Source organism: Pangasianodon hypophthalmus, chromosome 10 (genome assembly GCF_027358585.1).
Source record: "Pangasianodon hypophthalmus isolate fPanHyp1 chromosome 10, fPanHyp1.pri, whole genome shotgun sequence".
NCBI lineage: Eukaryota > Metazoa > Chordata > Actinopteri > Siluriformes > Pangasiidae > Pangasianodon > Pangasianodon hypophthalmus.
The window spans coordinates 16,869,261-16,884,202 of record NC_069719.1 but is presented as its reverse complement, the minus strand read 5'-3'; the positions used below and the strand labels follow the sequence as shown (position 1 = coordinate 16,884,202).

Here is a 14,942-nt window from a genome sequence, read left to right as displayed (position 1 = left end):
TTCATGAAAAACAAATGAAAATTTTTCTGTTTCGAAAATGAAAAGAATTTCTAAATCTATGATTCATTCATTCATTCATTCATTCATTCATTCATTCATTCGCACCTATGGGCAATTTAGCATAGCCAATCCACCCACATGCATTTTTTTAAGTAGGAGGAAACTGGAGAACCCGGAGGAAACCCACACAGACATGGGAAGAACATGTAAACCAACTCATAAATCCTTTTTATTGCCGGGTAAGATAACTCATATAAAGACACCATCCTTTAACAGGGTTGGCTAAACACAAAAACCCTATAAAGTATCCCTGAACTCAAAAGTGTGATTTAATTAGTTAACTCTGCATGGATGGCTGATTGATTGTTATACAACAGTTAGTTCTGGTCCACTAATTTGATTGGTCAAGCAGAGTTCCAAGAGTGCTTATATTTACTATAACTGCACTGGGATGTCTTACTGCGTGTATCACTCCACTCACCTGTGTTTGCCACAGTGTTAGCAGCATCATCAGCAGACATACCAAATGATACTTTTCAGGAATATAACTTGTGACTTAAAATATGAAAGCTTGTCAGATGAAGGGAAGCCAATTTTACCGAAACCACCTTTAATGGGAATGTACAAATCAATGTGAGCTACCTAGCGAGCTAGCCAACATGCTATAAAGTGAGTGTGGCTTCTTCGGGATCTATTTCTGGTAGTGGAGCAAGAACAAACAAAACATTTGGCCATATTGTGTCCGACATGTCACTTACTCCTACCGATATTCATTTCTTGTTTATAGAACTGTTGTATAAAAGCAATATTGGGGGCAGTCGTGGCCTAATGGTTAGAGACTCAGACTTGTACCCCGAAGGTGAACCTGAAGGTGGGGGGAGTGAATGACCAGCGCTCTCTTCCACCCTCAATATCACGACTGAGGTGAGACCCTTGAGCAAGGCACCGAACCCCCAACTGCTCCCCGGGCGCTGCAGCAAAAAAGGCTGCCCACTGCTCCAGGTGTGTGTTCACTACTGTGTGTGTGCGCATTTGGATGGGTTGAATGCAGAGCACAAATTCCGAGTATGGGAATTTTTTGCTCCCATACTCCCATACTTGGCCACAAGTCACTTCACTTCATATTGCAATTGCAATCGCAATCGTGCTGTTGTACTGAATATCGGTAAGGCCGTGTGCAATATTGCTTAATTGATCTACCAAGCTGTTAAAACAGCTCGAAAGTATTTTCTTGCACAGTTTTGATTGTTATGGTATATTCTGACACTCTTGCCTACTGTTAAAATTCTATACTCTTGCCTACTGTTAAATAAATCAATAATAAAGGCAACAATTATAAATAGATTATTATAGATTATAACTGATTATAAATAGATTATAATTGAAAAACTGCAGACAACTGGTGTGTAAATAATAATTAATATTTTTAAACAGATGTATAAACAGGCAATCAAGGTGATTTGCCTGTAACTTCAATACTTGAAATAGTCCTTTTTTTTTTTTTTTTACATCATCATCATTCAACAATTAATGGTAGGCCTACCCAGGATTCTGAACAAAGCTGGTCACATATTGATTGGGGACTGCTAAATCGAATCATATTGTATCATATCATAACAGATTGAGTGGTATAATCAAATATCAAATCATTGCCTTATGAATAATAATCGTATCGTATTGTAACAGATTAAGTGGTACTGTCAAACATTGAATCGATGCTTTAAGAATCAAAATCATATCATATTGTATAGTGTGGAAGCCTGAGGTTTACACCCTTACAAATTATATTGGACACAATTAAGGGAGTATTTCCAAATGTATATCTTTAAATCTTGGTATTTTAAATAAGGAGAAAATGTGTACATATGATGATTTTGGGATTTAAAACCATTTCTACATAGAATAGTAATAATAGGATACTTAAACATACTCAAAAGCAGATTACATGTGCTCTTCCAGGGAAGACTTTCTCTCAAAATATGACAGGAATTGACATCACTACACCACTATTACACCATGACAATTTATTCCGATTATTTCTTCCAAGTGTATATCCAAAGATCTTGGTATATTTAAATAATGAGAAAATCTGTAGGTGATTTTCAGCAATTTGGGCTTTAAAACTATTTATTATTCTGCATAGAATAGTAATAATAAAATGGTCAGGGATACTTTAAGCACACTCAGAAGGAGATTATACTTGCTCTTCCACTGAAGACAGTGTGAAGCCTCTTTCTACTAAAAGTATGACACGAATTGACATCACTACACTACCCTACTACGAGACGTTTACAATTTCTTCAGATTATTTCTTGCTGTTGAAATGTGACGCAATTTCCTGTGAAAGCGGGGGGGGGTGGAGATGGTGGCCCAGGGGGCGTGGCTACGGAGTCATTTGAGCTTGCGTTCGGCTCTTTAAAGGAAAATGAAGTGAGCGAATGAGGTCTCGCGCTGAATGTGGAGGAGAGGAGAGTGAACCTGGTCTACAGAGCGAGAAAGACTGAAACCTATGGCGCAACGTGACTACAACGAATAAATGACTGCAGAGAACCTGCAGATGTGTGTGTGTGAGTGTGTGTGTGTGTGTGTGTGTGATGCTCCGGCTGTAGCGTTTGAACGTGGAAGCTTGGCGGTCTAGAGGAAGGTAAGCAGAAGCAGCTGTCTCTTTGCACATGCCTATAAGTTAGGAAAAGGTCGCTGGAGAAAGTGGAGAGTGTGTGTGCTCGTTTAGTGCGATGTGTTTAGTTAATAAGTTCTTTTGCATAATAAAAAGTCATGCATAATAGAATTTGCATTTGTTATGTATCAGACACCAGCTCTGTATCTTTGGTGAACTCTTAATGGATCGGAGTGTTTGCAGTAGTTTGGGCAGTGGGTGTGTGTGTGTGTGTGTGTGTGTGTGTGTATATGTGTGTGTGTGTGTGTGTGTGTGAGTGAGTGAGTGACTGACACACCTGTACGCGTGACCATTTTTGGAGAAAGTTTCACAGCAGCGCTCGAGACCCCGATGACGTTTTATTGTTTTATTGTGTTGTGTAAACACCTTCAGTGTTTGTAAAAGTCCAGAGACACACACTGTAGGTGTAAAGTCAGCACTGAGGATGCTGCTCCTACTCTACTGTTACACAGTGATAGACTCATCATGATGACAAGTGGGGAGCTTTGTGTGTGTGTATATGTGTGTGTGTGTTTCCTGATCATTGGTCTAGTATCTAGGTAATTAAGAGGTTATAAAATATTTATACATGGCTTATGCTGATATCTCATATACTGGAATGCTGGCTCAGTGGTTAAAGCGTTGGGCTACTGAGCAGAAACAACAAACCTGCACAAAGCTGCCATGGTTTGGTCTTCGAGCAAGGTCATTAAACCTCAACTGCTTAGTTGTTGCAGATCTCAACCTTAAATCACTTGGTCTAAAAGCGTCAATCAAAAGAGCAAGTGTAAATGTAGTTTCTGTTAGAGTGTTAGTGTTAAGCTTGTGTTTATGCTCTACCCAATACTTGATTCAAGTCAAGCAGAAGTCAAGCTATTATTGAATCCGTATACAAGTAAGTGTACAGTGAAATGTCATGTCAATTTGCTAGAATCATAATAATAAAGGAACCTGACAGTAAGTGATAGTAAGTGCATTGCCGTACCATAAATATGCAGGACATTACAGTACAAATAAATACCCTGCACAGTGCTTTTGATTATTCATCATGTGGATGAATTTGGAGCCTAAAATACCAAAAGCTGATGAAAACTACACAAACAGTATAGTTACTATAATGATTAGCAGGATGTTAACGTGCAAAAGGTAAGCATGTACAAAAATATCAATGTAAACAATGTAAACTGTCATCGTATAAACATCATATAAACACTGCTTCCATAAGGGCATGAGTAAAGTCAGGAAGATGATTTGTGTTGTAAAGTGTAGGTGTGAATCGGGTGTGTATGGGGATCGGTTTTTAATAGAATTGCGTTCAGTTTGATACTGATGTGTTTGGGTCTCTTACTTCTTACTCTTGATTCCTCAACTCAGTTGTAAGTTATCTGGTTATAAGAGTCTTCCAAATGAATAAATGTAAATGTTTAAGCAGGGAAACACCAAACTGTGCTGGACTTTGGCCCTCCAGGACGGTATGGGTAGGGCGCCCCTGCTTTCAACTTTACACACATGCAGATACGTTTTTTCATCAGACTTCCCAAAATGAGGCTCTCTAACCTTTCAGGAGTTGATTTCACATTAGCGAACAGACAGTATATTATTTAAAGCCAGAGTGGGGGTCCATGTCCCTAGCCGGAAACTAAGATGCGTGTGCGTGTTTGATAGCTCTGAAAATGTTTAGACCTCAGCTCCATGGTATGTCTTAGACCTGATTTATACTTATATGACCGCGTTTATGTAAGCCTGTCATGGTGTCGTGAGCAGACTCGCGCAAGTAACTTGCAAGTAACATATGCGTGTACACTAGGGGGCAGAGTTTACAGAATAGGGAAAGCGAAAAAAAAAAAAAAAAAAAGAACGGACTTAGTGCCAAAAACAAAGCAGAGATCTGTTTTTCACTGTAGTAATGATAAATAGAAGACAACACAAGCATAAATTTGTTTTGAAATATGCTGAGGGAAAAAATAAAACCTCGTGTGATCGATTGTAAGCCAAGTCAGTTCGCTTTCACTCATCTGTATCAAAGCAGTATGAAGCGGTTCATGTATTAACACACTTCAATTTAACTAGTGTGTAAATCTACAGTTTTAAAAATTGAATTGAGCAGTTTCCGTCACCACACTGTGTCTTTACTGAGAGTCTGTCGGAAGAAAATAGAAAATAAAGTGTGCGATTCTGCAGGCTGATTAAATTGGCCAATATAATGACATTTACAGCCAGTATAAAGCCTTGCACACTATATTTGTATATGCCACAATATCTTGACTGTAGTTTTCTGTAAATAAATGTGTGATATAATAATACGATCATATCAGTATTTGACACAAACATGAAATGCAGGAAAAACCTGATATGCATGATTGTGTTGTTAATTTATAGATGAGACCAAAGCTGGTATTTTAAGAAGCGTTTTTCATCCATTTCTGTGGCAAGCCGTTATGTTTAAGATATTTTTCAACAGACTACAATTTCAAAAAGTGTTTGTGGGTACATCCTCAGCGTTCTCAGCATATGGGACATGGAAAATACTGGATATTGTATTATTACTTTGAATAGTAATATTCAGGGCAGTATTACTCTGAAACCCTTGATAAAACTCATGGAAGAAGAATCACACCATCCCGTCACAACATTTCCAGTCATGCACCTCCAGAGGTAGCTGGTAGCTTTTGAGAAGACTGCACATATGTCAATCAGTGCGCCTCTTCACGCCACACTTACCCATAAACCCTTTCTTTGCATCGTGACGCAAATACGCTTTAACACAGAAGTATAAACCAGCCCTAAGTCTATATTTACTACATGGGCTGATAATGAGAGTGGCCAGTTTACAGCAGTCTGTTATTAGTCTTTGCATGGTGTTTCTTTGAGACCAGAGCAAAGGAAGAAAGAGAGAAACAGAATGAAGCAGACAAGATGCAGGGGAGACAAGCTGCATCTGCAGCTGTTCACTACATATATACACTATGATATACTGTATGGAGAATCTATTTATACCACCACTGACTCTCTACCCTGTAACAGATGTTCATACTTCAAAAATAAGAAGCTACCGAGGCTACTGCCATGCAGTAGTAGTCATTAAGGCTCTGTTCGTATAGCTGACCAAACAATTGAAATTAGAGACTATGGTAGAGTCTCGCGCCTTTGTTTTCAGGAACCGTTACACAGTTCCATGTGCTTTACAGTTAGACAACTCTCTAGTGCTAATGTCTGCAGTGACCATAAACTGTTACGCAGGCACTGAATGGAAACTTATCTTCTGACTGGAAAGCCAGGCTTAGTTTGTGCTGTGACTTCTTTCATGCTCTATCTGAAATATACATTATATACATATATATATATATATATATATATATATATATATATATATGTATATATATATATATATATGTATATATATATATAGAGCGAGAGAGAGAGAGAGAGATCATATATTACACGTTGCCTGTTATATTGTTGTTCATGTGGTAGAAAATGCACACATCCCATTCTCACATGCCTACACACACACCACAGGCTGACCCAGATCCACACACTTATTTCCTGCTGATTTTAGTAATTTGGACGAAAGGTCACATTCTTGAGGAATTGCTTGGATCTTGTCATGGATAATCAAAAAAAAAGCCTGTGGGGATTTCTAATGTCTGATAGGATGATATCACCTAACCACCTAACCACTTACATCACCACAGCTGCATGCTCAGCCATGGCTATTGGGTGATTTGTGTGTCTCTGTGTTTGCATACAAAGATGTGTGTGTGTGTGTTTCTGTATGAGTGAGAACATGAAATAATAGGAGAGGTTCTAGTTTAATAAATGATGCATCCAAAAATTCTGTGTTCCTTTTTTGACCCCCACACACCCACTCTCGATTTGCGTTGTCATATTCTCTGTGATTTATTTAGCAGCAAACTGTGAAGATATACCATAACACTCAAGATATTGTTCATCACTAACGTTAGCAAAGTTAGCTAGCTGGTATGCTAGTTAAGCACAGTTGTTTGGGGCTAATGGTTTTTGGGTTAATTTTATCCTCCGATCTTGAATGTGATTGGTTGCTCAGGCCTGTTTAGTGATGGCAGTCCAGAATCATTTCTTTACAGAAGTACTGAAAAAGATGTTGTAAAACAAATACTAATACGATACTATATACGATACTAACACAATCTTCAAGACTACTTTAAACTGAACTTTTAAATTGAAGCTCAGAATATTGCAGATTATTTCCTGAATCATTTATTCTGCATCAGTTATAAAGACTACATGTCTTTGATTAAATTATTATAATGCTTACAGTCATATAATTATAGCTAAGCAGTTTTGGTTTATTTCAAGTGATTATAGGACCTAAGCCTTGTGGATTTATGGACCTGCATCCTTATGTTTGAGGACTGACTGTCAGAGACAAGCGTGCTTTTTATAGTGCCTGTTTATAGTAGAGAGGTGAATGTCCAGATCTCTCTTTTCTTTTTGTTGTTTATAGAAGACGTTCCATGCGTTGAGTTGAGAAAGAGAGAGAGAGAGAGAGAGAGAGAGGATGAGTCACAGTCTTTGCCAGCTGTGCTCGTGGCTGTGTTGGAGGCCGAGTGGCCCCCATTGTGCAACTCTCAACGCAGCTCTGGCTGTTTTGATGGAAACTCTGTTTTGCAGCTTAGAGTCTGCCCCAGTATTGTCTTTCTGCCTATGGTTGCAAAAAAGCCATGCTGGAAAAAATATATGGAAATACCAACCTGGGGATAGAATGGGGAAATGATCTTTTTCATTGAGGGTGAAATTAAAATCAGTTGGATCAAGGATGATAGATTGTCACTGATTTGGAGAATCTTCCTTTCAAAACCACATTATCCCACATTCATAGAAAAGCTGTGTGTGCTCTGCAGTAAAATTTTGAAGCTTCTCTTCTCCCCATGTTAAACAATAGCTCAGGGTGCAAAAGCACTTGTCTTTAATCCATTAGTGAAGCTCTGTTGTACAAGCAAATGGCTTATTTGCACCCTGCTGTCATATTTGGCAACTAACACAAGCTTTGGCTTCATCTCACCCCTTTTCCTTATAACTCTACACGGCTGCAGATTCACAAACCTCAGGTCTCGGCATACGGGAGCCTGTATGAACTGAATGGAGAGTTTTGGTCATCGAATGGATCCTCCCGACGGAGGCCTTCTGTAATTTGCCGACAGGGCTATAGTTAGGAGGCTGCTAATTGCAGAGCGCCACATGGCACTGTTGTGGTGGTGTGCACTCGGAGCACTCTGGTGTCGTGCTCTGTCTGGGCCTGCTGCTCCATATCCAGCTTCTCTACAACAGCCTTCCTTTATTGTCTGGTAGGAGGAACCGTAATGAAACCATAAACGTTACTGCTTTGGAACTGGTAAAAAGCATTTATTACGGAGACATGAATACCACTGTGGACATTTTTGGTTGTTGCTGTTGTTGTTGTTGTTGTTTGTTAGTTTGGTCTTCATAGTTTCCCCTGTCAAGTATGAGTATTGTTATCTTTAATCATTTCAGGGAAAGAGCAATATTGTTGGTGCTGGACAGATTTTAGCTTCTGTAATGAGTTGATTCTTCCCTGCTGCTTTGATTGACTGCTCCCCGCCAGGCTCCCAGATGCCTTAGACAGACTATTTGTTAAAGTGCCAGACTTTTGAAATTTGGTTTACAGGCAGTTCCATACAGGTAAGAATAATTTTTAAGCTTTTCCCACCATTGGAAGTCGCATTCATTCAGAGAGAGAGAGAGAGAGAGAGAGAGAAAGACCCCCTCCTACATATCTGTAATGGGACTGTCATGCAGAAAGACGCCATTGTGTAGGCCTAGATCCTGTTTCTACCGGGGCCTGTAATTAAGAAGGGATTGCTTAGGCAGGGACATTTGGGTGCCTGCTTCAGGGGAAGGGATTGGCCTGGTCGGTAAACTGTCTACAAAAGTGCCTAGCTGCTCAACACCCACACACAACCACAGAGTGGACTCAGGGTCCAGCTGGGACTCAGCAGAACGTTGTACACACAGAGAGAAAAAGAGAGACAAGTCTCAGAAAAAGGAGGCCTTCATTTAAATGTGTTCCTTCATTTGAGTGCTGAGTGTGCTGTTTCGCTGTTACCAAGGTAACTTGAGAAGAGTTCTCTTTTTGATGGAGGGAAACAATAAAAGAAAGTGAGAAAGCTTGGAGCCTGGAGGGATTACTGCCAGATCTGTGATGTCAGCGGTGCACTCACCTTCTAGGAAATGTCAGTCTGAGAAAGATCAGAGCACAGCAGAGCACTGGCTTGGGTAATATGGCAAAAGATATAATCACAGTACTTTAAAAACATTTTGTGACAAATTATATACATCATGAGTTTTTTTTTTTTTTTAAGATTTGATAACATGTTGCAAAGGGTGCAAAACAGTTTTGGCACATTTTTAAAAACTCATGAGAAACCCGCAAGTTAAATTATGTTCCCAAAACTAGCCAGAAAAAAAGAAAACAGGAAAAATGAAAGCTGGTGCACCAAAGTTGGTGGTGGTAGATTTTAACTGTACAGTATGACACCATGGTTACAGGTCACCTATATTTTGGATTCAATGTGTCAGTGTTGAACTACTGTCAGTGCATATAATATGGTCAAAAATGTTTACCATGCAATTAATCCCAAAAAATTGTCATCATAACTAACTCTTAGATTCTTAGATATTTTGCCTATTGTTATACTACATTCTTTTTGCAATAATATCATACAAATTCATGCAATTTTTCTAATCAGCAAATCATGTGGCATCAGCGAAACGAATAAAATAGTGCAATACAGGTTAGGAGCTTCAGTTATTGCTCACATTAAACATCAAAATGTTTTTCCAGTCTTCAGCTAGGGTGAACCTGTGCCCACTGTAGACTCAGATTCCTGTTCTTGGCTAACAGGAGTGGAACTCAATGTGGTCTTGTGCTGTTACAGCTCATCTGCCTCAAGGTTTGATTTGATGTGAGTTCTGAGATGCTTTCCTGCTCAACACGATAGTAAAGAGTGGTTATTTGTATTACCATAGCCTTCCTCTCAGCTCAAACCAGTCTCTCCATTCTCCTCTGACCTTTCTTCCACAGAACTGCCACCTGCTGTTTTTTGTTTTCCACACTATTCTGTGTAAAGTCTAGAGACTGTTGTGTGTGAAAATCCCAGGAGATCAGCAGTCTTTGAAAAACTCAAACCAGCTGTGTGGCACCAACGACCATGCCACGTTCAAAGTCACCGAGATCACACTTTTCCCATGTTTCACATGTTTGATGTGAACATTGACTGAGGCTCTTGACCTGTATCTACATTATTTATGCCTGCTTGATTGATTGGATAATTGCACGAATGAGCAGGTGAACACGTGTTTCTATTAAAGATGCCAGTTAGTGTATAACAGTGTTGTGTAGTCTGCAGTTTCTCTGCATTTCTGTTGAGTGGCTTCTGAGAGATGTAGTAAAGAAGTATTAAAACCAGAGTCAAATTAGTGCAAGGCAGTTGCACTGGAAAGTTGTGGCAGGCAGTGATTCCCGATTAGTTTCACTTCACACTTTCAAAGTGCCATGTCCTGATAGTCTACCATTGTCATTTGGCTAATTTTGGCTGCTCTCTCTTACCCTTGTTCTTCTCTCTCTCTCTTTTTCTGGCAGGTTAGGGCAGTCTTGATGGCAGAGGTGATGGAGGGAAGTGCAGCAATGGCTGTCAGTAGTGCCAGCATGGACTGGCAGAAGAGATGCATTGCCCTCGAGATGCAGCTACTCCGCTTCCGACTGCAGGCAGGGAAAATCCGTCAGCTGCTGGCTGAAAAGGTATGGGGTGACAGCAATTAAGTCGCATTTAAAGTTGTTCAATTCATTCTTTGGCTCAAATCTCAAATCATAGCACTGCTATGATTTCAAACATGGAGGTCCTTAATACATAGTACATATCTAATGATATTTAAATCCAGATGCCAGTACATGACATTCACATAGGAGTTTTACAATGTTACATGTTGTTGTCCAGTTTGTCTTTATGTTACACATAAGGCTTGATTTAATACTTAACCTTAACTTACACATTCTGCTGCTTTTACCATGCTCTTCCTCCTCCTCGGGCAGTAGGTAAATCAATGCTTTCTCCTCTTTTTCCCTCTCTCCCCTGCACTCATTCATGCTCCGCTGACCTTGCTGTTGCAAGAAGCAGTTAATTGTCAGACTTGGCAGAAAGCCTTGCAAAAAGAGAGAGGAGGCACAACTGGCTAATGTGAACGTGTGCTTATTTGATTTTCAGGAGTGTGTGTGTGCGTGAGCAAGTGTGATTTTAAGTTTTTATTGGAAAGTGGAGCACGGTGCCGTAAATTTCCATCCTTCACCGTTTCATCGTGATTACAGCGGAATAGAATAAATTCTTTTTTTTAGAGACATGTGACTCAACAGCAAAAATGGGCACACGTTTGATCAAACACAAGCATCAGCTTGACTTTCTATTATCTGCCTAAATGGTAGAACAAAAGAAGGGCTTTATGTCTGCTTTTAAGTGAAGGAGCCTTTCTCTGAACAGTGTTGGACACATCTGGTCTTGAGAATGGTATAGATAAGCAAGACTAGTCTGTAAAGCATGAACACGTGCGTAATAATGGTCATGCTCGCACAAAAGAACAATGCAGAGAAGACATCAGACTTATGGTTTTTGCTTTTGTTTGTCTCATGTAGGAAGTGGGCCAGACTCTCTCATTAAGGGCCGTATTCAGAGTTATGTGCACATAGTGAGGGGTGAATGGAGAAATTGCGCACATTGGTATTCAGACCTTAAACGTAACTACATACTTACACACTACTCAGACAGTTAAATTGCTTCATTGCTTACCCTGCAATTTATATTTTGGGCTATAAATACATGCAAAAAACAATGGAAAGACATAAAAGGCCAATATTATTTACATAAATACGACAGTAATTAATTACTCATGTTGTCCCTGTAAAAATTCACAAAAGTTTTTTTTTTCTGCATGGAGGAGATCAGAGGAAACAGCATCTAATCTGAGACATTGCTTATCTAAAGGACCAAATTTCATATAAATAAAATTATTAACACTTCCTTAACGTGAGCTGTAAGTGTAGCAGGTGAGTGCTTGGTTAGATTATCCTTCAAAGTTTCCCTTACAGGAGAGCACACTGAATTACCCGTTATAAAATAATCTAAATCCTGTGCACACATTACAATCTCAATTTAGCATGTTATTGCCACATTAAACTGTGCACCTCAGTTGTCAATTCACTATCTATAAAAGAGCATTAGATACAACCTTCTAACCCCCTGTCAGAGCTTCAAGATTTCTGACAGTATGATAGCATATGTTGGATCAAGTGATACTTTATAAGCTGCCAAATAACAAGGATTCTTCCCCCTCGTAACTGTTATTGTTGAGTGAATACAGTCCTGTACTTAGGTGTTTAACTGTGTGTGTCCTTTCTTTTTCTCTGTCTATTTTTGCTTCTCTTTCTCTCTTCATACGCAGGATGTTTGCTGTCCAAACACAGTTAACAGACTGATGTCTTACATCAGACCTTGTCTCACCTCATGACATCTACCCTTCCACAACCCCTCCTAACCCCCCCATCTCTCTCTCTCCACTTAAGGATAGGATTAAATATCCTTCTTTTCTCTGTGTATGGTTGTTTTGTAAAAGGAGAGAGGGAGTGGAGAGAAGGGTGTTGACAGCTTGCAGCTCATGGTATTGCCGGAAGATTACTTCTGACACTACTCCACTGGCTCTCCAGGCTGTGTTAGGAGTGTTTCACACATTGACCCACTTTTGCTGGGGAATAGGACAATGTAGCATGTGATGAGGGTGTGATTGGAGTTTTGTAGAGTGAGACAGTTTTTTGTGTTATCTGCTCAAGTTGCAGCACATGCTTTTGTGCTCAAAAGAAAAAAAATCTCAGTACTAAAGAGAGAAGTCGGGGAAATCCGTGGCTGTACTGTATATAAAATACTGGAATAAGTATTGACAGTGAGTATATGCATATATTCTGCTCTCGTTGTGGAGATCAAATATCTCCACAATGATAGGAGTACATTATAAATTTGACCTTGCGGGGATATTGGGCTGGTACCTATGAAGAAAAAAGGCAACTTGTATTTGACAGTTGTAAAAAGCCAATATATTTCCTTTGGCTAGGAGGAGGCATGTCCTTATTTAGCCACACTAAAACACAAGTCAGTGTAAATACACACAAAGGCAGTATTACAGCAGTGTTTTTGCATGTGTGGATAATGTGAGAGCAGGGAGGGCTGGCGGAGGGGTAATCTCCATGGAGTTCTGCTTCATAACCAGGTATCAGACAGGAGGATTAGCCTGAAATAGCAAAATTCTGTCTCTTCCTCTGTTCTCTCTCTCTCACTCACACAGTCTGTATATCTCTACTGTCTTGTAGCCTTCACTTGAATGTTTTCTCTCTTAATAATTGAACTAGAGTTCATTGAAACCATGTCAGTAAGTGAGGTGGTTAATGATTGTGGTGCTCGGCTGCTGTTTCACTTTGGCGAGGACTGTGCTTTAATAGAGGACGGTAGTGGACAGTGAAATTCAGTAATATTCCTGGCACCACACCAGGTTCTCGTGTGCCTCATTTATTTCCCTAAGCAGTGCAGTGATTTCTCTCTGTTTAATGGCATGGCTGGATTTTGCTGAATTTGCACTAAGATTCAAATCAGACCAAAAGGAGACACCTGACCTCCTGTTCCAAAGAGCAACTGCATTTGCAATGAGACAGCTGGTAAATGTCTGACATGCTTATGCTTGTCCCTGTGCCCTCTGACCTTTCTGACTTGCAGTCTGGACACTCTGCTTTTTCTTTTTTCATCCATTTTATGTTTGCTGGGTCACAAAGAGAGGAACGAATGAATATAGGTTTATCTTTAGTCTTAGCTGTGGCTGGCGTTCAAAACATTGTTGGGTATGTTGTAGCCAGTCAGACATTCAGACATGTCATGCAAGATTCACTTAATGGGATCCATGTGCATAGGTTTGTTAGTACCAGTAGTGTGTGCTGTGTGCTGTGTGAGACGTATAGCAAGAAAAAAAGGAATGCGGTAGAGTTTTTTTTTTCTCTCTGAGCCTCTGCTATAAGCTCTACCTAAAGACACACTGGTTCCATGCATTTACTTTAGCATTCCTTGGACTGCACATTCCTCTTTAGATGTATGAAATAGCTGATCTCAGCACATTACATTCTTTAGAGTTCCTTTTCTCTCTTTTGTAGTCACTTTCTAATCTCTCTTCATGCTTCAGATTTTTTTTTCTTCCTACTCTAAAAAAGCTTTCAGAGACCTATCTACGAGTACATTTTGGTGTTACTAGGACAGCTCTTCATTCTCTTTTAAACCATGTCCTGCTTATCCGGGTTCTTTCCTTAAGACTAAAACTAGCAAATGCCAGTTCCTCTGTGGGGAGACTTACTTCTTAAACTACCACCAGTTGAACATCTGTGCTCTATATGTGTTCAAGTATGTGCACAACTGTTATGAGTAGTGGGTGGGAGGTAGGTTTACAAAGACGAGGTGCAGCAGACATGCCCTAACCACCTCTCTCCTGTCAGCTGGTCATGGTGGTCTGGCAGAGAACTGGAGCAGACTGTGGTAGGCACATACCCAGCCTTGCACTGATAAACCACAGGCTAAATGTAGCTTTTGGTGTCAGGAGCTGGTAAATTCCTCTCACTATTAAGCATTTTTGCATTATTTAGCATTCAGCCAGGTAAATCCCATCAGGCTAAATCCTTCTACTGTAAAGGTGCTGTGTGAAGATCCAGATTTCAGTTGTCAAGTGTAAAAGGCATGTATACTGTGTATACAATACACCATCAGGCATAGTGAACCATTTAGAAGATTCCATTTACAATTATTAATGCTTAATCAGTTCAAATGCATCTACTATTCTCTGCATGTCTTGCTGTAGATGCAAGAACTGGAGCAGAGAGTGACGGAGGCTGACCAGCGGGCTGAGAATGCAGAGAAACAAGTATGACCTCTTGTTCATTTCAGCCAGTGCTGACTGCTGCCTCTTACTGCTTTTTTAAGTTACTGATTCAGGAGCACTGATTAAAGATATTGGTATTTATTCTGGTATTCTGATTTCAAGGTACAGATAATGGAAGAGAAGCTTAAATCAGTGAATATGCATCCCAGTGAATCAGAAAGCTCCTTGTACAGGCGATATCAAGAACTGACCGGTCAGATACAGGAGAAAGATATGGTAGTAAAGAAACTCGAAGCACAGCTGGAAAAACAGGTATGTAGCGATACTAATC

General features: G+C 39.8%; 1 protein-coding gene across 2 annotated transcripts in view; it reads left to right on the top strand.

The window, feature by feature from the left end:
- Window positions 1-2,403: 2,403 nt before the first annotated feature.
- Window positions 2,404-14,942, top strand: part of plekhh1 (pleckstrin homology domain containing, family H (with MyTH4 domain) member 1) — a 31,315-nt gene continuing 18,776 nt past the window's right edge. For both annotated transcript variants that reach the window (XM_026934346.3, XM_026934345.3), the window contains exons 1-4: window positions 2,404-2,644; window positions 10,299-10,457; window positions 14,591-14,653; window positions 14,774-14,923. In XM_026934346.3, coding sequence (XP_026790147.1) covers window positions 10,314-10,457; window positions 14,591-14,653; window positions 14,774-14,923 — 357 coding nt within the window. In that variant the 5' untranslated portion in view covers window positions 2,404-2,644; window positions 10,299-10,313. The remainder of the gene's footprint in view (window positions 2,645-10,298; window positions 10,458-14,590; window positions 14,654-14,773; window positions 14,924-14,942) is intronic.